At 32.1% G+C, this 24,568-nt stretch overlaps 1 protein-coding gene across 14 annotated transcripts in view; it reads right to left on the bottom strand.

Moving 5' to 3' along the window:
* The window catches only part of LOC134696767 (exocyst complex component 1-like), a 103,952-nt gene that overhangs the window by 66,808 nt on the left and 12,576 nt on the right, over positions 1–24,568 (bottom strand). For all 14 annotated transcript variants that reach the window (XM_063558717.1, XM_063558710.1, XM_063558714.1 and 11 more), the window contains exons 10-13: positions 22,845–22,994; positions 19,288–19,390; positions 18,751–18,908; positions 16,942–17,058 (exon numbers count right to left, since the gene is read on the bottom strand). In XM_063558717.1, coding sequence (XP_063414787.1) covers positions 16,942–17,058; positions 18,751–18,908; positions 19,288–19,390; positions 22,845–22,994 — 528 coding nt within the window. The remainder of the gene's footprint in view (positions 1–16,941; positions 17,059–18,750; positions 18,909–19,287; positions 19,391–22,844; positions 22,995–24,568) is intronic.

A 24,568-nucleotide genomic window follows, 5' to 3' on the forward strand; every position in this document is an offset into this window, starting at 1 on the left:
TGAATGTTCGCATAGAAAGTCATAGATTGTGATATATTGACCTTCAATATTATAATCATTTTACTTTCAGTTTAAGCAGTCGATCTGCAACAAATTATTTTCCAACTTATAGTCTTCAGACTAGTTTTGTTCATGCCTGCACTACAAACTTGTTGAACATTCTTTGGAGTTCATTTAAATCATTTGTCAATGTTTGATAAAATGGTGTCTAGTCTAAAACTTACACAAATGTTTATCCATTTTAAAGCGATTTTAAATTGGTCCAAAATTAAACTTTATTCCTATGGTTCATTAAAATTGAATCATTGGGATTTTTAATTTGCTAAAACTGTGGATTAACATTTTTTTTAATTTTTGGGCCCCTTTTTCAAATTGATTCACATTGAGGTTAAAAGGGTTCAAAATAAAAATTGCTTTCATTATAATAAACATTAAATGATTAGCCATGGGTTCCTTGATATGCTGAGTCTAACTTTGTATTTAGATTTGAAAGTTGAGCCCCTTTTTTCAAATTGGTCCACATAAAGTTCCAAAGGGTGCCTGGTCAAACTCTGTTTGATTTCAACAAAAAAATAATATATGTAGTTCTTTGATAGGCTGAATCTAACAGTGTATTTCGATATTTGATTTTTTGGCCTCGTAATTAAATTGGTCTACATAAAGGTTCAAAGGGTATACGTATAAAACTAAAACTGATTTCGACAAAAAATTATTATTACATTTTTAAAACAGTTGGTAAATGTCCAACTTCATTTTTATAAAGTTTTTAGACCATGCACATTATTGTACATGTTAGTGTATTTTTCTTTTTTTTCTTTTACCTATAAACTGATTCGTTTTACAAATATTAATCAATATATTGTAAATTTAATGGTAATCCACCATTTGCAACAATATGTTTTCCTGCAGTTCCTGAAGTAATACAGAAGTCTCATAAGTATAAGATGTGTAACCTCATAAATGTTCTGATTGTTCTATGGTTTTTAAAGCTGGACATAGGGATAATGATCTGGCGGTGGCAACAGAATGGGTGTTGAGTTCACTTCTTAAAAGCTTTACATTTTAAAAGGTGGCAGACCTGGATGCTTCATACTTTATAGATACCTTATATCAATGTTAAATCTTCATGGTTAATTAAGTTTGTTACTTATATACTATAAGCAATAGGTCAACTAAAATTGGTGCATTGAATGATTGTGAGGTGTATATGTTTGTATGTTTGTTCATCTCACCTTGACCTCATTTTCATGGTTCAGTTGTCAATGTTTAGGTTTTTTTTTATTAAGTCTATTTCTTACAAACTTTAAGCAATAGGTCAACTTTATTTGGGGTATTGAATGATGGTAAGATGTACATGCATGACATGTATTTTTTGTTTGGTTTAAATCTGACTTTGGCCTCATTATCTTGGATCACGTAAGTTTATGTGATACTTGTAGTAAAGTTTTATAGTTAGGACTATCAACCTAATATCAATGGTTCATCAAGAAGGAGACACATTTCAGTGTATGTGCCTCTTGTGAAATATATAAAAACAGTTAAATTGGCAGAAAACATTTGAGATTACAGTAAATGTTTAAACACTAGAGTTGAGAGTTGTGTTGACTAAGATGCTTGAAATCTTTATTTGTTGTCTGTTACATTACAGGATGGACAGGGATGATAAGCGACGATACTTTATAGTAGGATCTGTTATAATGGAGGTTGTGACACCACTGTTTCGGACTAGACTTGAAAGAGACTACACCAGTAAAGGACTAACATCTCTACAAGCCTTCCTTAATACGCAGCCAGTAATACATATCCTGTTTCACCTACGACACAGAAATGCACGATGCTGTGTTGATGGGCTTAACTGTTATAACCATCCATCATTGCCACTTATATATTGTCAATGGAAACGTTTATATTCAGAGAAACCTGGGCATGTCCTTCACGACTGTCACTGCAAGTTCACAGCCAATCCTATTCAACTAGAAGATCTTGATATCACCCTATCAAGCCTGATTTTGTTGAACTGCAATAATCTGACACCAGCCGACAATGCAGCAGTACAGGGGCTACGACAGTACAAGAATGACTATCTGAGTCACAATACCATAGGTAGAATATCACAGACAGAATATAAGAGCTTATGGACAGACCTGACAAATTTTGTTCTACAACTTGACCCTAGTAAACAAGATGACTTGATAAGGATAGAGCAAAGACCATTGGATGAGTCTTTGTGTAACAGCTACACTCTTAACCTACTGGACCTCCATAAGAAGCTTGATGAGGTAACTTGCATTATTATTGTTTTTGATTATAGATTTAAAATAATATTTGTCAATGGTGATATAAACAGAATCAGTGGAACTACCAATCAGAATGTCAAAGAGAAACATTGTAATTCGCATGCACCTAGATGAGCTGGATTTTTTTATATTGCTTATGCTACCTTTTTGATTATAAAAGGTGTCCCTCGTCTGTATTGATAAGATGATCCAATGTCTCATTATAATTACAATGACACCGGAATTCAGGCAGACACAAAATGTTTATGTCTAGAATTTTTTATTTATGAAAATAGTAGATTAATGTATGAAAAATTTATGTTCTTATATCAGGTATTTAAAAAAAAAAGACATCAAATTGCTCAAATTCCACTGACTGTTAAAAGGAAGGCTGTATATGTTTTGTATGGATTAAATAAAACAATGAACCAAAAAATAGACTTATTTTGCCACTGCAATATCCTGCAAGGTACTCCTTAAAAACCAGTAACATTACATTTAATGTTTCTAAATATATGATATCTAAATTAAAATATTCAATCTGGGTGAATATGGCAAGGGGACAGATATTTTAGTATCAGATCACTGTATTTGGATGTCACATTCCTTTATTATCATAATAACATTATTTTTACTTATTCAATTGTTTAAATTAAAAAAAATCTTATGGCTTTTCCAAGAGAGTAATTTGCTTTTGTTAACCTTAGGACTGTAAATTAAGTTTGACTCAAACGAAATTTCAACTCATCCAATTTCAACTCATCTAGCTGGAGTGGAATTACATACTTTTGTATGGAATAATGTCCTGTTCACGTGAAAACTTCAACTCATCTATAAATTTTGAGTCAAACAAGTTCGAGACAACGAGAGTAAACTGTATTAAAAAGTTTGATTAATATTAAGTGTAACCAATTCCTAGTGGATTAATTAATAGTTGTGTGTCTTCAATGGCCAGTGACAAATATGTCATGCATATTCCGAAAGATTTCTATACATTTGTTTAATACTGGATTTCATTGGGCAACACGATTTATTTTGATATAATATATGATTCCGAGCAGAGAACAAAAATTGTTGATGTCTATTATGTATTTTTGAAAATAAATTAAATAAGAGAGTAGATACAGATGAATAGAAATCAAAAGTATTATTGTGAATGAAAAAGAATTTTAGCAATAATTAGTTGATGTACCATATGTGTACAGGATAATCTTGCTTTTTTGTAAGTTAATAAGTTGAAGCAGCTGTTTATTTCCCTGGATAATCAGTCGAATATAGGGTAATAGAGAAGATCTAGAGAAGCTTTGACTCTTGGTGAAATTTTTATCAATCAAGGTTTGATGAATACATATAGAATAATACATGTCAAAATCCCTATCAAATGCGTAACCAATATCAGTCCAGAGGGCTGAAGGTCCTGAAGACTTATATTAGTTGAGTGGTGATACAGCATGCGATACAGATTTTTCCATGAACTATATTCTGTTTATCATATATTTAAACAGAATCGGATTCATGGAATATCCCAGGTTCTTTTAAATCATCCGAAAATATAAGCAAGAAGAAGGAAATTATGATTTTCCTGTATTTTTCAGCTGACTTCTTTCTTACAGACTTCCTTATTAGCTGAATATCCACATTGTAATGTCCCCTATAACCTTATTACATTCTCAATATACTGTTAAGATCATGTATTTCAATAATGATACTGTTCCATCATTTCAACTACATGTAAAAAAAAATATATTACAAAGTAACAACATGACTGATTCATATCAAACTTGTTGAAATGATACCACTTTTTTATGGAAAAAGCAACTTGACGTCAGAGATCAAACGCTGACGTCATTCGAATAATGATGTCACGCCAGGTATGCGATACAGGTTTTGCTATGCAATACAGGTTTAGCTATGCGATAAGGAGTATTGCGATGCAGGGTAGTTGATACATACTTGAAAACAAAACTTTGTAAGATATACAAAATTGCTGTATTTTGTACTAAATATATGATATATATTATTATATTAAAAAAAAAACACTAAAAAAAACCATGAAATTAGAAGGATTGCTGAAACATTGATTAAGATCTGTCGGATATTTAACAGCATTTTGTGATGGTTCAATGTTTAAATTTAGTAGAATAAAGTGAAATAGGCTTGCAAATAGATATAAGAAGATGTGGTATGAGTGCCAATGAAACAACTCTCCATCCAAGTCACAAATAAACCATTATAGGCCAAAGTATAGTATTTAACACAGGGCAAGTATGATTGTCTTTACTGAAAAAAAATAGTTCCAGCTGACATAGTTTATGTTTTTACTTTATTTTCAGATGGATAATTCAATCCAAGGTATACGATCTGACATACAAGGTCAAAATGCTTACATGCAGGTAAATACATTATAACATTCATAACCACTAAATGTATCTTGCTGACTTTGTATCTTTAAACAAGAGTGTACACGCTGAAATGTCTCACCTTCTTTACTAATCGTTGATATTATGTTGATGGACCTTAATATAAAGCTTTATTACAACTGTCACATAATCTCAACATTAACCAAGAAAACTAAACATTGATCAATGAACCATGAAAATGAGGTCAAGGTCAGATGAACCATGCCAGGCAGACATGTACAGCTAACAATTCTTCAATACAACAAATATAATTGACTTATTGCTTATAAATTAAGAAAAACAGACCAAAACACAAACACTGTTAACACTTAGCAATGGACCGTGAAAATGAGGTCAAGGTCAAATAAAACCTGTGTACCAGACATATAGATCATAAAATATTTCCGTACACCAAATATAGTTGACCTAATGCATAAAGTATTATAAAAATAGACCAAAACTCAAAAACTTAACTTTGACCACTGAACCATGAAAATGAGGTCAAGGTCAGATGACACCTGTCAGCTAGACATGTACACCTTACAATTATTCCATACACCAAATATAGTAGACCTATAACATATAGTATAAGAAAATCAGACCAAAACACAAAAACTTAACTATAACCACTGAACCATGAAAATGAGGTCAATGTCATTTTAACTTGCAATTATTAGACCACTTAAACTAGAGGCTTTAAAGAGCCTGTGTCGCTCACCTTGGTATACATGTGAATTAAACAAAGGAAGCAGACAGTTCATGACAAAATTGTGTTTAGGTGAATGTGATGAGTTTGTACATCTTACTTTACTGAACATTCTTGCTGCTTACAATTATCTCTATCTATAATAAACTTGTCCGTGTAGTTTCAGTGGAAAATATTAGTAAAAATTTACAAATTTTATGAAAATTGTTAAAACTTGATTGTAAAGTACAATAACTTCTTAGGGGGTCAATTGACCATTTTGGTAATTTATGACAGAGTTAAAATGACTTTCAGATGTGTTTAGGTTTTTAATGCTAATGTTTGAGACTTAAAGAATTTATCATTAATTATGTTTTATATTATATTTTCTACTTGGACCATAAGTTAATATGTATCTAATTGATAATGGACATTTTATAATCAAAGTGACAATAATGCCTCAGGGCTTAATTCTTTATCCTTCTTAAATTAGAGACATTGCTAAAAGAGTTGTATTAATTATTTATCTTTCTTTATCTGGATAATAACTTGTTTATATTTGTCAACACATTATGTAATAATTGATCTTAGCTTATTGTTTAATTCCCATATATATATATTGTACTATATTGTAAAAGAGATAAGTTTGGAAGTCACAGCCTTAGTGACAAGTTCCAGTCTTGGAAATAAATTATATACTAAGTGGAATTAATCTTCTGTGTATTACTGCTAGTTTATGGTGCATGGTTATTTAGGTTTAACATTTAGTTGTGACCGAATCCTCATATCAGTCTCCTAGTTTTAGACTGTGGATTTCTTGGTTATAAATTTTTACTTATTTTTTAGTCTTAAATTGCTGTACATTATTGCTGTTTACAGTTTATCTCTATCTATAATAATATTCAAGATAATAAGCAAAAACAGTAAAATTTCCTTAAAATTACCAATTTAGGGGCAGTTGTCTGATTCATCTGAAAATTTCAGGGCAGATAGTTCTTGACCTGATAAACAATTTTACCATGATAGATTTGCTCTTAATGCTTTCAATTGGTTTTTATACAACCGCAAAATTTGAAAAGATTTTCGTCGTATACTGGTATCACGTTGGCGTCGTCGTCTGGGTCATCGTCGTCGTCGGAATACTTGTAGTTTTCGCACTCTAACTTTAGTAAAAGTGAATAGAAATCTATGAAATTTTAACACATGGTTTATGACCACAAATAAGCATTTTCTTGGTTTTCGCACTATAACTTTAGTTTATGTAAATAGAAATCTATGAAAGTTTGACACAAGGTTTATGACCACAAAAGAAAGGTTGGGATTGATTTTGGGAGTTTTGGTTTCAACAGTTTAGGAATTAGGGGCCAAAAAAGGGCCCAAATAAGCATTATTCTTGGTTTTCGCACAATAACTTTAGTTTAAGTGAATAGAAATCAATGAAATTTAAACACAATGTTTATGACCACAAAAGGAAGGTTGGTATTGATTTTGGGAGTTTAGGTCCCAACGGTTTAGGAATTAGGGGCCAAAAAGGGACCCAAATAAGCATTTTTCTTGGTTTTCGCACCATAACGTTAGTATAAGTAAATAGAAATCTATGAAATTTAAATACAAGGTTTATGACCATAAAAGGAAGGTTGGAATTGATTTTGGGAGTTTTGGTCCCAACAGTTAAGGAAAAAGGGGCCCAAAGGGTCCAAAATTAAACTTTGTTTGATTTCATCAAAAATTGAATAAATAGGGTTCTTTGATATGCCAAATCTAACTGTGTATGTAGATTCTTCATTTTTGGTCCTGTTTTCTTATTGGTCTACATTAAGGTCCAAAGGGTCCAAAACTAAACTTAGTTTGATTTTGATAAAAAATGAATTGGTTGGGTTCTTTGATATGATGAATCTAAAAATGTACTTAGATTCTTGATTATTGGCCCAGTTTTCAAGTTGGTCCAAATCGGGGTCCAAAATAAAACTTTGTTTGATTTCATCAAAAATTGAATAAATTGGGTTCTTTGATATGCAAAATCTAACTGTGTATGTAGATTTTTCATTTTTGGTCCTGTTTTCATATTGGTGTACATTAAAGTCCAAAATTAAACTTAGTTTGATTTGAACAAAAATTGAAATCTTGGGGTTCTTTGATATGCTGAATCCAAACATGTACTTAGATTTTTGATTATGGGCCCAGTTTTCAAGTTGGTCCAAATCAGGATCTTAAATTATTATATTAAGTATTGTGCAATAGCAAGTCTTTTCAATTGCAAAGTATTGCACAATGGCAAGAAATATCTAATTGCACAATATTGTGAAATAGCTAATATTTTTTTTTAATTAGAGTTATCTTTCTTTGTCCAGAATAGTAAGCAAGAAATATCTAATTGCAAAATATTGTGCAATAGCAAGATTTTTTTCAATTGGAGTTATCTTTCTTTGTCCAGAATCAACTTAAATCTTTGTTATATACAATATACAATGTATGTTCACTTTTTACTACCAACTGATAAATTAAAATAATCTTTACCATTCAGTGATAACAAGCAGTTTTTTTTACATCTTAATATTTTATGATGTATTTAAATGAGTAGTTATTGTTGCAATCTCCATTAGAAATTTTAATTGAGATTAGTTTTGGAATAAGGGAAAGGGGGATGTGATTAAAAAAATTGGGTTCAATTTTTCTCATTTGAAATTTCATAGATAAAAAGAAAATTTCTTCAAACATTTTTTTGAGAGGATTAATATTCAACAGCATAGTGAATTGCTCTAAGAGAAAACAAAAATTTTAAGTTCATTAGAACACATTCATTCTGTGTCAGAAACCTATGCTGTGTCAACTATTTAATCACAATCCAAATTTAGAGTTGAATCCAGCTTGAATGTTGTGTCCATACTTGCCCCAATCGTTCAGGGTTCAACCTCTGTGGTCGTATGAGGCTACGCCCTGCGGAGCATCTGGTTGACTTATAAGCCAAAAACTGCATTTTACCCCTATGTTCTATTTTTAGCCGTAGCGGCCATCTTGGTTGGTTTGCCCAGTCACAAAACACAAATTTTAAACTAGATAGCCTAATAATGATTCTGGCTATATTTGATCAAATTTGGCCCAGTAGTTTCAGAGAAGAAGATTTTTGTCAAAGTTAACTAAGATTTACGGAAAATGGTTAAAAATTGACTATAAAGGGCAATAACTACTACAGGGGTCAACTGACCATTTTGGTCATGTTGACTTATTTGTAAATCTTACTTTGCTGAACATTATTGCTGTTTTTTACAGTTTATCTCCATCTATAATAATATTCAAGAAAATAACCAAAAACAGTAAAATTTCTTTAAAATTACCAATTTAGGGGCAGCAACCCAACCATGGGTTGTCTGATTCATCTGAAAATTTCAGGGCAGAGAGATCTTGACCTGATAAACAATTTTACCCCATGTCAAAATGCTTTGGTTTTTGAGTTATAAGCCAAAAACTGCATTTTACCCCTATGTTCTATTTTTAGCCATGGCGGCCATCTTGGTTGGTTGGCTGGGTCAAAAAACACAAATTTTAAACTAGATACATCAATAATGATTGTGGCCAAGTTTGGTTCAATATGGCCCAGTAGTTTCAGAGGAGAAGATTTTTGTAAAAGACGGCGGACGCCAAGTGATGAGAAAAGCTCACTTGGCCCTTCGGGCCCGGTGAGCTAAAAAGTTGCTAGGGATCCTTTCAGTGAAAAGAGTGTGTCAATCTCCTTAGACATGAGAAATTAGAATGATCATTCCTATTTGGATCAGACAGGGAGGAACATATTTGTTTACCTCTAGTTTGCCAAGTAATTTTGAACATTTCAGAGTATTTTAACAACATTGCCAAACTTTCAATATTTCTACAATCATCAAGTAGCCTAATAGATGTTTAATGTTGATTTTAATATATCCAATAGTATTTTAAAATCACATCCATCACAATACAATGTAAAAGCTGCATTGACTCCACTGATATATATTTTAATTTTATGGAGAGAGCTTTTATAGGCTGTGCCTGTTGCTCAATCCTTTTCATATGTAATGAATAAAATATGTTTAAAATCAAATATATTTTGTTTTGCACAGTTGTTCTTTGAACAAATCTAAGTTACTAATTTATCACTTTACAGGAGATACTTCTGTACATCAGAAGAGATGGATGCTCTTGTCAATATGAAAACTCCGAGCAAAAAAGTATGTATAAATATATTGGTAATTTAATATGATGTATTTTTTCACAATGAACAATGTGTTACAAACGAAAGTGAACAAACGCCTGTGTTTTAATATAAAAAAAAATTGGTCAAATATGTTCGGTATTATATTGAACATAATATATTACTTAGACTTAAAGGACAGTTCATTTGAATTCTTCTCATGATGTGAGCCTATATGTTTCATACATGCATAAGATAGTATATCTCCTTATCTTTATTAACTGCAAACAATCCTTTGTATCACACTTATGAAAATTGAAAAAAGTCTAATGAACATTCATCCCTTAAAAAACTGTTCTTTTGTGGTATTGATTATAAATTCTTAATACAAAATATTAGTGTTTTTATTTGTTGCAAACTGAGAAAGTCTATCTGTTACTGTTAATTTCTTTAGATGATCATATTTCAAATGTTTGTATAAATCAAAATACAATTAATACAACAATAAACTATGTGCGATTTCTATCTTTAGACGAAGACCACACAAACAATAAGCAATACACACTAGGACAAGAGGTTTTCAAATTTCATCATCAGATCAGCCAGATATCAGAAACTTGTAATCAAACTCAAGACACTGTAACAGATGTGGTGATGATGGATGATGGTAGACTAGTGATGTGTTTACATCACTGGGGTAAAGGTAAACTACTAATCTGTAACACAGATGGATCACAGGTAGACAGTATACCTGTAAATGGTAAACCATTGTTTGTAACAGCAGTCAACAACTCTACAGTAGCTTTTACACTGTTTCGTAGAGAGTGTATAGAGATGTATGACATAAACAATAAACTGATACTTAAATCAATATCACTACCTGGCATGTGTTGGTGGAGAGAAATTACAACTATAAACAACAAGTTAGTTGTAGGTGGTTGGTACAGCGTACTGATCATAGATCATCAGATAGGAGAGGTGATACAGAAAATAAAGACAGACTGTTATCTTGGAAGGATACATGGTTCTGGTGACAAAATATTCTACTGTCATGATGATTCTTACATCAACAACAACCTGCACTGGTACAGTTATACTGATGACAGACATCACACCCTAACATTACCATCACAACCCTATAGGATGACCACACTACAAGATGGCAGTCTGTATGTGGTGTGTGAGGATGGATCAGTACAACATGTGTCATCTGATGGGAAACATTATCAAATTGTTAAAATGAAAAGACTTCAAAACCTGGAACATATAGCATACAATCCAATGCAAAGACAACTGGTCACAATGAATAAGAATCATAGTATAATCAAAGTCTTCTATGAAATATAATGCAGTCTTTGGTATACAAAAAATTATAACATTTCCATAAAATGTTTTAAGGAATAATGTATAGTATTAATCATTATATGAATATGATATATAGACCCTTTACTTCAGGTTAATGTGATAATGGTGACATCTCAGTTGATGATACCAATTCAAATGCATTAAACAAATTAAAAGAAACATTGTATTTTTGTAAAATGTATACAAGAAAGGTAAATTCAATTGAATGTATATGAGATCACTCCTTAAAAAAGTATGATTCTTAATTTCTTGGTATTAGCTGAGAGAAAAATGTTTTAGCTCTCTCCTGTTTTCTATCTAATGATTGAATAAAGATAATTATAAAAATACCCTTTCAATAACAAAAGTATTAAAGTATTTTCTTTGTTTTAGTTATTTCCAAAAATTTACTACACTAAAAATATAAAAGAAGATAAGGTCCCTTGGCGATATTTATATTTGTATTACAAAGAGGACATATTTATGGACCTACACAGTCAAGTTTGTTCACATCAATCCATGGATTTAGAAATAGCAATAAGTAGCCTTTTACTTGTAACCTTAATTTGCTACTTAAATAACTGCAAAGTCTTGTATCTTTAAACTCATGATTTTCAATTTGGCCGTTTCAGAATCTAATGCATCCTGGGTAATATTTTCAAAAGCGTACACCAAAGCGTTTTGATTGGTTTAAAACCTTATAAACAATGGAAATTCAACCAATGACGTAATGTTATTTTCACTTTGTGGTACGAACAATGAAATTACCCATGATGCTTTAGATTCTGAAATGGCCAATTATGGATAAACAATTGTGTTATGATGTTGTAAAAACAGCTTGCAAATTTCAAATAAACATTAGTCTCATATTTCTTTTTTTTATATTTCTTTTTTTTATACATATCTTTCATATAATTATTAAAGAAGATGTGGTATGATAGCAAATGAGACAACTCTCCACAAGAGACCTAATGACACAAAAAATAACAACTATAATTCACCGTATGGCCTTCAACAATGAACAAAGCCCATACCACATAGTCAGCTATTAAAGGCCCGGAATCACAAATGTAAAACAATTCAAACTAGAAAACTAAAAGCCTAATTAATTTAAATGCTAAAAAGAAATAAAACAAAAAACAAATATGTAAGACAGCAACAAACGACAACCACTGAATTACAGGCTCCTGACTTGGGACAGGCACATACAAACAGAATGTTTAGGCTATTAAGTTTATATTTATATATTATGCTCATCAATTGAAAAAATTCCATATCAAGCAGGCGATTTTGTCAACACACCTCATATGATGGAAGTTCAGAAATTTTGTATGCATTTGTTTTTCCAGTTGTCATGGTTGTTAAAAAATAGACACATATGCAAGATTAGATATGGTGATTACAGGAAATGCTTTCAAAATTTAAAATTGCAAGTTCTTATTCTTGTGAAACTGATCCCTTTGCAATTTTTTGCTTAAAAAAAATTGGAATTTACAGAATTAAAATGTTGGTTTATATTGAAAAGCTCTAATTGATTATTAATGAAGTGTTATATATAAACAAAAAAAGAAGATGTCCAATGATTACAAATGACACAAAACTCTACCAGAGACCAAACGACATAGAAGTAATTGAAGGTCATGACAATGTCTTCAATAATGAGTAAACATATACTGCACAGCAAATTATATAAGGCTGGAAAAAGACAATGTAAGACAATTAGGCCTAATTTAAAATATTGTTTGTTTGCCCTTTTCCGACCCTGTGTTTTGAAACAGGGTAGGTAGGTATGTAAAATATTTTATTTTTTTCCCCATAAAAATAACTCGGTTCATTATTTATCATGGGTAGGCAGGTAGGTAAAATATTTTATTTTATTGATACAAAATCTGCATAATGTCATTTTTGTGCGTTTTATTTTTGCAAATAAGTTTTCTGGGACTATTAGTTTAATTCATATGCACTACTATTTTGTTTTCAAATATCAAAATATAGAGATGTGCCGCATATCTTCAACGTTTATATGCCTGGAACTTTGAAGAGTTTGAACTTACACTTATATTCTGTACTACGTACCTTGTACGCTTACCTAAAGGTTTTCTGTAAGAGATAATTTTGTACTGGTAAGATATGTCCGGACAGACATACATTACTAGTAGAAAAAGTCCCTAGAGTGTAAAAATTTCATGTGTGCCTTTGATTCCACTCAAAAATGCTACAAGACTTAAAACTCAATTGTCATGTATTTTACATCGCATTTATAAATGATCTGTATGGAAAACTTGGCGATTTTACTGCCAGATATTCTCCACTTTACAGGGTTTTGTCACTTTTGGTTCATGTCAGAAATAAAAAATATAGCGGCATTGTCAACATAATCATCCTGACCTGTGGATAACAAAAGGCCATCCCTACATAGAATACAACGTCCGTTTACAAATTAGTTTGTACACACGTTAATAATTTTGTATCAAACGAACTTTTTTGTAAATGAACCCTACTCTTTAAGATAATGGTACGGACAGAGTAACGTATGTCATATCATGATTTCAGGAAGGGTTCAACATCGATTTTAAACAAATGCTTTGAAACTTCAAACTAGAGGCTCTAAAGAGCCTGTGTCGCTCACCTTGGTCTATGTGAATATTAAACAAAGGAAGCAGATTGAAAATTGACTACAAAGGTCAATAACTCCTACAGGGGTCAATTGACCATTTCATTCATGTTGACTTATTTGTAGATCTTACTTTGCTGAACACTATTGCTGTTTACAGTTTACCTATATCTATAATAATTTCAAGATAATAACCAAAAACTGCAAAATTTCCTTAAAATTACCAATTCAGGGGCCGCACCCCAAAAACAGGTTGTCCAATTCATCTGAAAATTTCAGGGCAGATAGATCTTGACCTGATTAACAATTTTACTTCATGTCAGATTTTCTCTAAATTATTTGGTTTTTGAGTTATAAGCCAAAAACTGCATTTTACCCCTATGTTCTATTTTTAGACGTGGCGACCATCTTGGTTTGATGGCCAGGTCACCGGACACATTTTTTAAACAAGAAACCCCAAAGATGATTGTGGCCAAGTTTGGATCAATTTGGCACAGCAGTTTCAGAGAAGAAGATTTTAGTAAAAGATATATAAAATTTACGAAAAATGGTTAAAAATTGACTTTAAAGGGCAATAACTCCTAAAGAGGTCAACTGACCATTTTGGTCATGTTGACTTATTTGTAAATCTGACCTTGCTGAACATTATTGCTGTTTACAGTTTACCTATATCTATAATAATATTCAATATAATAACCAAAAACAGCAAAATTTCCTTAAAATTACCAATTCAGGGGCCGCAACCCAAAAACAGGTTGTCCAATTCATCTGAAAATTTCAGGGCAGATAGATCTTCACCTGATTAACAATTTTACCCATGTCAGATTTGCTCTAAATGCTTAGGTTTTTGAGTTATAAGCCAAAAACTGCATTTTACCCCTATGTTCTATTTATAGCCATGGCGGTCATTTTGGTTAGTTGGCGGGGTCACCGGACACAATTTTTAAACTAGATACCCCAATGATGATTGTGGCCAAGTTTCAAATAATTTGGCCCAGCAGTTTCAGAGGAGAAGATTTTTCTAAAAGATTCTTAAGATTTACGAAAAATGGTTAAAAATTGACTATAAAGGGCAATAACTCCTAAAGTGGTCAACTGATCATTTTGGTCATGCTGACTTATTTGTAGATCTTACTTTGCTGAACATTATTGCTTTTTACAGTTTATCTCTATCTGAAATAATATTCAAGATAATAACCAAAAACAACAAAATTTCCTTAAAATTACCAATTCAGGGGCAGCAACCTAACAACGGAATGTCAGATTCATCTGAAAATTTCAGGGCAGATAGATCTTAACTTGATTAACAATATTACCCCATGTCAGATTTGCCCTAAATGCTTTGGTTTTTGAGTTATAAGCCAAAAACTGCATTTTACCCCTATGTTCTATTTATAGCCATGGCGGCCATCTTGGTTAGTTGGCGGGGTCACCGGACACAATTTTTCAAACTAGATACCCCAATGATGATTGTGGCCAAGTTTGGTTAAATTTGGCCTAGTAGTTTCAGAGGAGAAGATTTTTGTAAAAGTTAACGCAGGACGACGACGACGGACGACGACGCCGGACGCCGGATGCCAAGTGATGAGAAAAAAAAAGTGTTCATGTCAAACGCTCAGGTGATACCAAACGGACTGGACCTTATTCATTAAAGATCAGACCCGAGGATTCCAGTAAAAAAGTTTTGAGCAGGAAATACAAATATAAGATTTTTGGTAGGAACGAAAAAAATAAAATAAAACAAAATATTGCTGGTAAACACAAATTAAAGATTTCAAGCTGAACGAATTTATAGGGTCGGTCGGTAAAGGGCAAACAAACAATATTTTAATTTAAGCCTTAACTGTGGATTCATTTATTTTCGTTGGGAACCAATTTTCGTGGTTTGGGGGAAACTTACATATTCGTGGATATAATAATTTTGTGGTTTTGGCAAAGTCTACACTCATTCCTTTAGAAAATTTGTAGTTCCTTGAACATTTAAATTCTTGGTTCTCCTGTACCCACGAAATCCACAAAAAATTGGTATCCAACGAATATAAATGAATCCACAGTAAATGAGAAAGCTTATGTTCTCAATAATGTACAAAACAATAAACGAAAAAACAAATATGATATAAAGGATCAAAAAGACAACCACTAAATTGCAGCGTCCTAACTTCAGACAGCCACATTCAAAATGTGGCAGGATTGAAATAGTTTGCAAACCCTCCCCCTAACCTGAAACAGTGGTGTTAAAGTACAACATAAGAACAAACTATAAGAATCAGCTTAAATATCAATCAAGTACACTTTGTTATAGTAGAAACAACAAGAATGTGTCCGAAGTACAGGGATGCCCCATTCGCACTACCATTTTCTATGTTCAGTGGACCATGAAAAATGGATTAAAAATCTCTAATCTATAATACTAAAAAGACAAGGTCCAATTTGTCAGCCTTCATCACGTAAAATCGACGAATCAAAGAATTCAACTTTATATATAACTAATTTAGTACAAAGGTGTAGATTAAAAATTACATCACTCCAGGTCCTTTTGTTTTCCACGTAATTAATATTGCCAATAATTAAGAAGTTCCGGGTCGAGTCCGATACCGATACCAATAGTATAGTCACCTGTTACCTATTACCTTATCTGTACGTTACGCATCTGACAGGCGCACCACCAAACGATGTATTCAGGATTAATATGCTATATACACGGGTTATAATCACAGGGTTGACACTCCTAATTGTCAAATTGTTACCTATTGTAGTATTTGAATCAGTAAGACTTTCTAAGATGTTTACAATATGAATACTAAAAATCTGGACTAAAAATAAGGCGTATAGGTACAGTTTTCAATTTGTCAGCGGGTATGAAGTTAAACAGCGAATCAAAGAATTCAACTTTATTTATAACTAATAAAGGACAAATCTGTTGATTAAAAAATACCCCATTCCACTTGCAGGAACTTTTGTCATGTTTCCAAATAATTAATATTACCAATAATTGATAAGTTCCAGTTCGACGGGTTAAAACAGAAAGATTTGAAAGCAGAGAAAACTGTGTATCTTAAAATCGGCATGACTTTATCAGATGACAATACTAATACTAAAATAAGGCTTGCGCATAGTTATATACTTTTATTCAGTCACGGACCCTCGATATCACGGGTGTGCTCTAGTTTAGCATTAAAATTAGAAGATAATATCATAGGGAACATGCTTACTAAGTTTCAAATTGATTGGCCTTCAACTTCATCAAAAACTACCTGGATCAAAAACGAACAAAAGGACAGACTCACAGACCAGAAAACATAATGCTCATAAATGGGGCATAAAAAGAAAGGCTTTTTCTTTTTAAAGAGGGGGCAAGTTTAGTTAAAACCATTCTGTTATGAAAATTTTCAGGTTAGTAATATCAAATAAAGATGCTGCTGAAAATTGCATGAAAGTTTTAAAAACAATAACTATCTTACATTGACTTGTTCCTTTTCATCCTTCATTGGATCTCCAATCAGATGAAAGAATCGGACACAAAAATCTTGTTCTGCCAAACAAAATGGCTCCAACTCGCTCAAAAGTTTATCCAGTACCTATAACAAAAACAAAAATAATATTATTTACTCTTAAAACTTGATTAAAAAAAAATATAAAACTAGAATAAAATTATCTAAGGATCACAGATAACCCCACCTTGCATGAATGCTCTGAACAGTGCATACCTAAACCAAAATTCAAGTAAAAAAGTAACCTGTATTTTATGTTCCATAGCTTAGAATGTATCAAAATGTAAACATTTGGACAAAATGGTACTCAGTCATTTACATCATTAATCACAAAACAAAATCTGACTTTCAATTAATTTTATATTGGGTTGATGTCAATCAACTTTACACCATATTTCTTTTAATTCATACTACAAGTATCCATAAAATTGAACTTTTCGGAATGACATTGCTAGAACTGGCTGGAAAGAACACAGTTATTTCGTAGTGCATTACTTTTAGACAATAAATTTGTAAAAGACAAATAACAAAAGGACATTAACTGTGTCCTTGGACCAACTGTTTTTCCTTTTCAAAAATCTACATTTCAAACAAACTCTCCCCTATATACATTAAAAGAAGTGACAAATTCTTATTAGGCATCTCAGACACTATGCACAAACAAATATACAGGTTTATTGTTCTACAAGACACAGCATAGAACACTAGACTGATCATGATTAACACAATGAATAAACTGGTGTGATCTCGGTGCTCTGAAATTGAATGGACTGCCATGGGATTTTTGTATTTGGCAGGCAACTTTGTGACCTATCTTCTTTTTCACCTGTGACCTTCAATACAATTTTATTTTTAAACATAAAACTGCCAATTGCTTAAAAGTGACCTGGAGGCCTATTCAGGGTTCATACACCTTTTTTGTTCCATTTTTCAAGGACTTTTCCATGACTTTTCAAGGATGTTTTATGAAATTTCCATACCCAGAAAAACAGGAAACCAAAAGGTAAAATAGAGATTCTTTGAAAGAGGATGACCTACACATCAGTATAAAAGTATTTATTCAAGTTTTGAAATATTTTAATCAATTGAATAATGTAGTAGAAGTATAGTTATATGTGTTTGGAGCTCTGACAGTGGCTTTTCAAGGCAGATTCTCCCATGTTTGAAACGTCAGACTCTTTCAGACGAAGGCTGCATTCTGCTTTTGAATCGTTACTCCCCCTCACTAGCCATTTGTTGCACTCTGTTTTTTCCAACCATTTTAACTGAAAATGGCAGTTACCTGGCATTTTTCTCGTATCAACTGATCAAATCAAGCCATTTTTTTAAAATATTCCTATAACTGGTATCTTAAACTGATAATGTTATTGAATGAAGCAAACTGCAAAAATAATGGGATAACAGGGAACCAGATTCGGTCGTATATTTTCACCTAAAATTATGAAGAAACAAATTTTTAAATCCTTATTTTACATTTACCAAGACTGGGACCTTGTTGGTAGCTCTATTGAGAAAACAGTTTTTACAAAAACTACGCAAAATGATTCTAGACACCTAATAAAGTTTACAGTTCAAGCAATAATAACTTTCCAGGACTTTTCAAGGACTTTTCACGAAAATATAGCTTTCCATGACTTTTAAAGGCCTTTTCCCCCCCCCATAATAAAAATCCATGACTTTTCCAGGATTCAAGGACCCGTACCAACCCTGCCTATTGCAATTTTTGAAACATGACATTGGAATCTTAAGGGTTTTGACCATAAATATAGCCTCACTAACCTGATCAAAGAAATGGCGACTGGCTATATCTGCATCTGACCCATGGAATGAAACAGTTGCTGAATCTACACTCTGCATGGAGCCTGATCTCTTTCTACTGGCCTCAAATCTCTGTAAACTTGTTGATGATCCTGACAACATTGAGGCTGCTTGTGCACCTGTTACAAACATTCAAATATGACTTGAAAATATAAGACTTTTATAACTTCCTTTATGGCATAGGTTTGATCATTGTTGAAGGTGTGGTTGTCTCCTTGTAAAGCAAACCCCATCTCAATATGTTTATAATACTGGTTATATGTGAGCTATTTCATTGTTGCTGTCGATAGTCAGTAGTTCGAGAAAATGTCAGACAAGAATAGTAATTTTTGAAATTCTTCATTCTGCCTATATTAATTATTTGTGTAAGTTCCGGTATAATAATTTCTATTTCAACCTTTTATTAAACTATGGTACATGTACACTGTAGAATTATTAAAAGTAAAAACTCTAATTCACAACAAATTAATTCTCTGTGAAATCTTCACTTATACCCACCTAGTTTTACTCTATCTGGGATTGTGGTTAATCTTTGTTTAGAAAATTCTATAAAATCTTGAACTTCTTTTTTATACAATTTACTCAAACTCTCTGTATAAACCTACAAAAAGTTGATATACAGTTCAATTAACAAACAATTAAGTATTGTAATGTTCGTTATACAGTTGTAAGAATCATGATTTCAATTACTGGTAAGCTAAATAAATTGCTATAAATGTTACTGTATTAACATGATTATTGTAAGTTCTATAAGTAATATATATCTAGATTATCTGTTGGTGTTTTGTTTTTCAATACTTCTACTTTAATAATAACTCTTTCATGTCTTGCTCTGTGTTCTTTGTTTTAGGCATTAAATTTGTATTATACATGTTATAATTTTACACAGAGCAATAGCAATATCTAAAATGTAAAGGAATATTAAAGAACCTTTGTGAGCACGCTCACATACCCCACGTCTTCATATTGTCACTGGAGAAACAAAATCTCACTTCACAAGTAAAATGAAATTATGTTGTGTGGTTTGAGAGGAGTTACGATGACACACTGTTGCAGTAGAAAATTAAAGTACATAAGTTCAAAGAGGCGTAACTCCTAAAAAAAAAAATTGAATCCCAATTTCCCGTAGATATGCACAACTACATAGTATGTCCTTATTATCTGAAAAGGTTTCGTGAAATTCTGTTGTGTGGTTTGGAGGAGTTGCGATAACAAACTGTTGCAGAAGTACATTAAAGTAAATAAGTTCAAAAGGGCGATACTCCTAGAAAAAAAAATTGAATTGCAATTTCCGTTCGATATGCACAACTACATAGTTTGTCCTTATTATCTGACTAGAGGCTCTCAAGAGCCTGTGTCGCTCACCTCGGTTTATGTGCATATTAAACAAATTCATTACAAAATTGTGTTTTGATGATGGTGATGATGGTGATGTGTTTGTAAATCTTACTTTACTGAACATTCTTGTTGTTACAATTATCTCTATCTATAATGAACTTGACCCAGTAATTAGAGTGGAAAATATTTTCTAAAAGTCAACAAAAATTTATGAAAAATGTAAAAAATTTGACTATAAACAACAATAACTCATAAAGGGGTCAATTGAAGATATCTGTTGTGTTGACTTATTTGTAAATCTTACTTTGCTGAACATTATTGCTGTTTATTGATTATCTCTATCTATAATATTATTCAAGATAATAACCAAAAACAGCAAAATTTCCTTTAAATTACCAATTCAGAGGCAGCAACCCAACACAGGTTGTTCGATTCATCTGAAATTTTCAGGGCAGATAGATCTTGACCTGATAAACATTTTAACCCCCGTGTCAGATTTGCTGTAAATGCTTTGGTTTTTGAGTTATAAGCCAAAAACTGCATTTTACCCCTATGTTCTATTTTAAGCCATGGACGCCATCTTGGATGGTTGACCGGGTCACCGGACACAATTTTTAAACAAGATACCCTAATGATGATTGTGGCCAAGTTTTGTTTAATTTTGCACAGTAGTTTCAGAGGAGAAGATTTTTGTAAAAGATAAGTAAGATTTCTGAAAAATGGTTAAAAAATGACTATAAAGGGCAATAACTCCTAAAGAGGTCAACTGACCATTTCAGTTGTGTTGACTTATTTGTAAATCTTACTTTGCTGAACATTATTGTTGTTTACAGTTTATCTCTATCTATAATATTATTCAAGATAATAACCAAAAACAGCAAAATCTCCTTAAAATTACCAATTCAGGGGCAGCAACCCAACAACAGATTGTTTGATTCATCTGAAATATGCAGGGCAGATAGATCTTGAGCTGATAAACAATTTAACTTCTTGTAAGATTTGCTTTAAATGCTTTGATTTTTGAGTTATAGGCCAAAACCAGCAGTTTACCCCTATGTTCTATTTTTTGCCATGGCGGCCGTCTTGGATGGTTGACCGTGTCACTGGACACATTTTTTAAACTAGATACCCCAATGATGATTGTGGCCAAATTTTGTTAAATTTTTGTTAAATTTGGCCCAGTAGTTTCAGAGGAGAAGATTTTTGTAAAAGTTAAAGACGGACGCCAAGTGATGGGAAAAGCTCACTTGGCCCTTCGGGCCAGGTGAGCTAAAAAGGTTTCATGGAATTCTGTTGTGCGGTTTGAGAGGAGTTGCGATGACAAACTGTTGCAGTAGTACATTAAAGTAAGTTCAAAGGGACGTAACTCCTAGAAAAAAAAGTGAATTGCAATTTCCTGTCGATATGCACAACAACATAGTATGTCCTTATTATCTGAAAAGGTTTCGTGCGATGACAAGAAACAGGACTGAACAGGCATTGCGAGTGGTTTAACCTTGTAGATCAACTTTAGTAAAAATTCACCAGTTGTTTAATTCCTACATAAATTGTAGGACATTGTGACCCATTTTCTTGTAAAAACATGTTTTCTGATCCATGATTCCTTGCATCAAATTGACAGTAAATCAGATATACACTCTGATTCATGATAAAAAGTGGGACTCTAAGGCCAAGTTCACTTGACACTCTAGAATCCACTTCAGAGTTTGAAGAGTATCATGTAAACACACTAAGACCCTGTTCACACTACGACATTTTTATCGATTTAAACTAGACTGGTTCACTTTAGATCGGTTTAAGGGCTAATGAGAACGCATTGAATAGATCTTCAATCGGTCTTAACTAAAACACCAAAAGAGGTAGTTTAATTTGAATCAATCTAAAGTAAACCTATCTTACTTTAGATGTGAACGCATAAATCAGTTTAAATTAGTACTATTGAATCGAAAATAACGTATGCGCATGTGTAGCTGCAAAACTATCTCAGAGGTTTGTTTTTTAACCTATATTCATGATATTTCTGTGTTAAAAGACCTTTAAATCAAACTGAAAACATGTTGTCTTCGCCGTAGCATAGACTTGTGAAATCTGTGTCTTCTTTTCTTCTGTTGATTTTTTTCTTTGTAGGAACCACAGTATTTCCAGTGTTGTCTTGCAACTTTGTTGCTACCGTTATTTTTTTTTAATATTAAACGGAAAACTGCAAAAACACCAGTATCAAAATTTTAACTTGTGCTTCAAGAGAAACAATAACTTCAAGTATCCAATTTTTTTCCCCAAGTGTTTGTATCAGTGTATCAACACATGCATTTGATAAATCATTTCTATTTATACACAGTGTTTACAGTTTTACGGGCAAAAAGGTTAGATAGATTGCCTTTTTAATTGTAGTGTGAACGCACTAGAGATCATTATGATTAAAGATTATGTGAACGCTAACTGGTTTTATTTAGATCGATTCAGATTAGATCGATAAAAAAAAAAAATTCTTGTGTGAATGGGGTCTAAGAGTTGGTATTCAGAACAACTCTAAGCAACTCTAGGGTAAGGCCCTGACCATGTAAAAAACATGAAAAAATCTCATTGGTTTGACGTCTCAAGTTCAACCCTGGCTTGGTGAGGGTTGGAACCAGAGTATGAAAGGTTTATATGAGTGGTTCAAGTATACTTGAATTGTTGAAACCCGAGTGAGTAAAGTTAACAGAGAATGTTCTTACCTTTGAGAGGTCAGTGAATGTCTTTGAATCAGCCGCTTTAAGCCAAGCCATTAAATCAGCATAAGGAGTAAGATCTCTATGGCGGGTATGATGTGGTGTGAGTTTATACTCAGCAGCTTGTCTGGATAATGTCTCTCCCATTTCATTACCCTGTCAATCATGTAGGATTGTAATTAGATTATCCTTAGATGTCTGTGTACATAAAGTCTATCTTATTTTACAATATTTTAAATTAAAAAGAAATGATGGTATTAAGTTAGTTTATAATCTTAAATCTTTCTGGATAATGTCTCCAAAAGCCCTGTGACTATTTTTAGTTCTAAATTGAATAAGCTATTACTTCTATAACTATCTTTAAAAATTAAACAACCTAGTGTATTGTTCTTACCAATATGGGTTTTCCTTTCTTTAATCACATGATTAATTAGTTAAATTGATGTATATTTGCATATTCTTGATTTAATGTTCCTTCTTTCTTGAAACACAATTATAGAATATAATTTAAATCAGTTATTTCTTTTAAATCAAATCAGGGATCTAGGATAGAAATCAGAAATATATCTATAAAGACCTAAGATACAAACTCATAAAATTGTAATTTCATAAGAAAAGGTTATACATTTGAAAGCATTCAAATATATTATAGTTTATAGAACAAGTGATTACAATGAGAAGAATAGTTACAAATGTATAAATCTGTTAAATATGACAGCAAAAGAGCAAGTAAATAAAGTTATAGACCAAAGATGGGATGTGTGCCACTTGTCAACATTAAGTTTGGAGTAAAAGAAGAAATTTATATGGATCATGTCATTTCTAAATAATCTTATCTGTAATACAGAAATATAATTTGGAAATATTACTGGCTCATTATACTTATTACCATTTCAGCAAACTAGGGGTAAAATACAAAACTTATTTTCTTAATAAATTTGCAAAAGATATCATAAATATCTTGTTATTAATATATGAGTTACCCTACAAGGTGTTCTAAACTAGAGGCTCTAAAGAGCCTGTGTCGCTCACCTTGGTATATGTGAATATTAAACAAAAGAAGCAGATGGATTCATGACAAAATTGTGTTTTGGTGATGGTGATGTGCTTGTAAATCTTACTTTACTGAACATTCTTGCTGCTTACAATTATCTCTATCTATAGTGAACTTGGTCCAGTAGTTTCAGAGGTAAATGTTAGCAAAAATTTACAAATTTTATGAAAATTGTTAAAAATTGACTATAAAGGACAATAACTCCTTAGGGGGTCAAATGACCATTTCAGTCATGTTGACTTACTTTGCTGAACATTATTGCTGTTTACAGGTTATTTCTATCTATAATAGTATTCAAGATAATATCAAAACACAGCAAAATTTCCTTAAAATTACCAATTTAGGGGCAGCAACCCAACAATGGGTTGTCTGATTCATCTGAAAATTTAAGGGCAGATAGATCTTGATCTGATAAACAATTTAACTTTGTTGTCACATTTGCTCTAAATGTTTTGGTTTTTGAGTTAGAAGCCAAAAACTGCATTTTACCCCTATGTTCTATTTTAAGGCGCGGCGACCATCTTGGTTGGATGGCCATGTCACCAAACACATTTTTTAAACTAGATGCACCAAAGATGATTGTGGCCAAGTTATAATTAATTTGGTTCAGTAGTTTCAGAGGAGAAGATTTTTGTAAAAGATTACTAAGATTTACAAATGGTTAAAAAATTACTAT

This window comes from Mytilus trossulus, chromosome 14 (assembly GCF_036588685.1).
Source record: "Mytilus trossulus isolate FHL-02 chromosome 14, PNRI_Mtr1.1.1.hap1, whole genome shotgun sequence".
NCBI classification, from domain to species: domain Eukaryota; kingdom Metazoa; phylum Mollusca; class Bivalvia; order Mytilida; family Mytilidae; genus Mytilus; species Mytilus trossulus.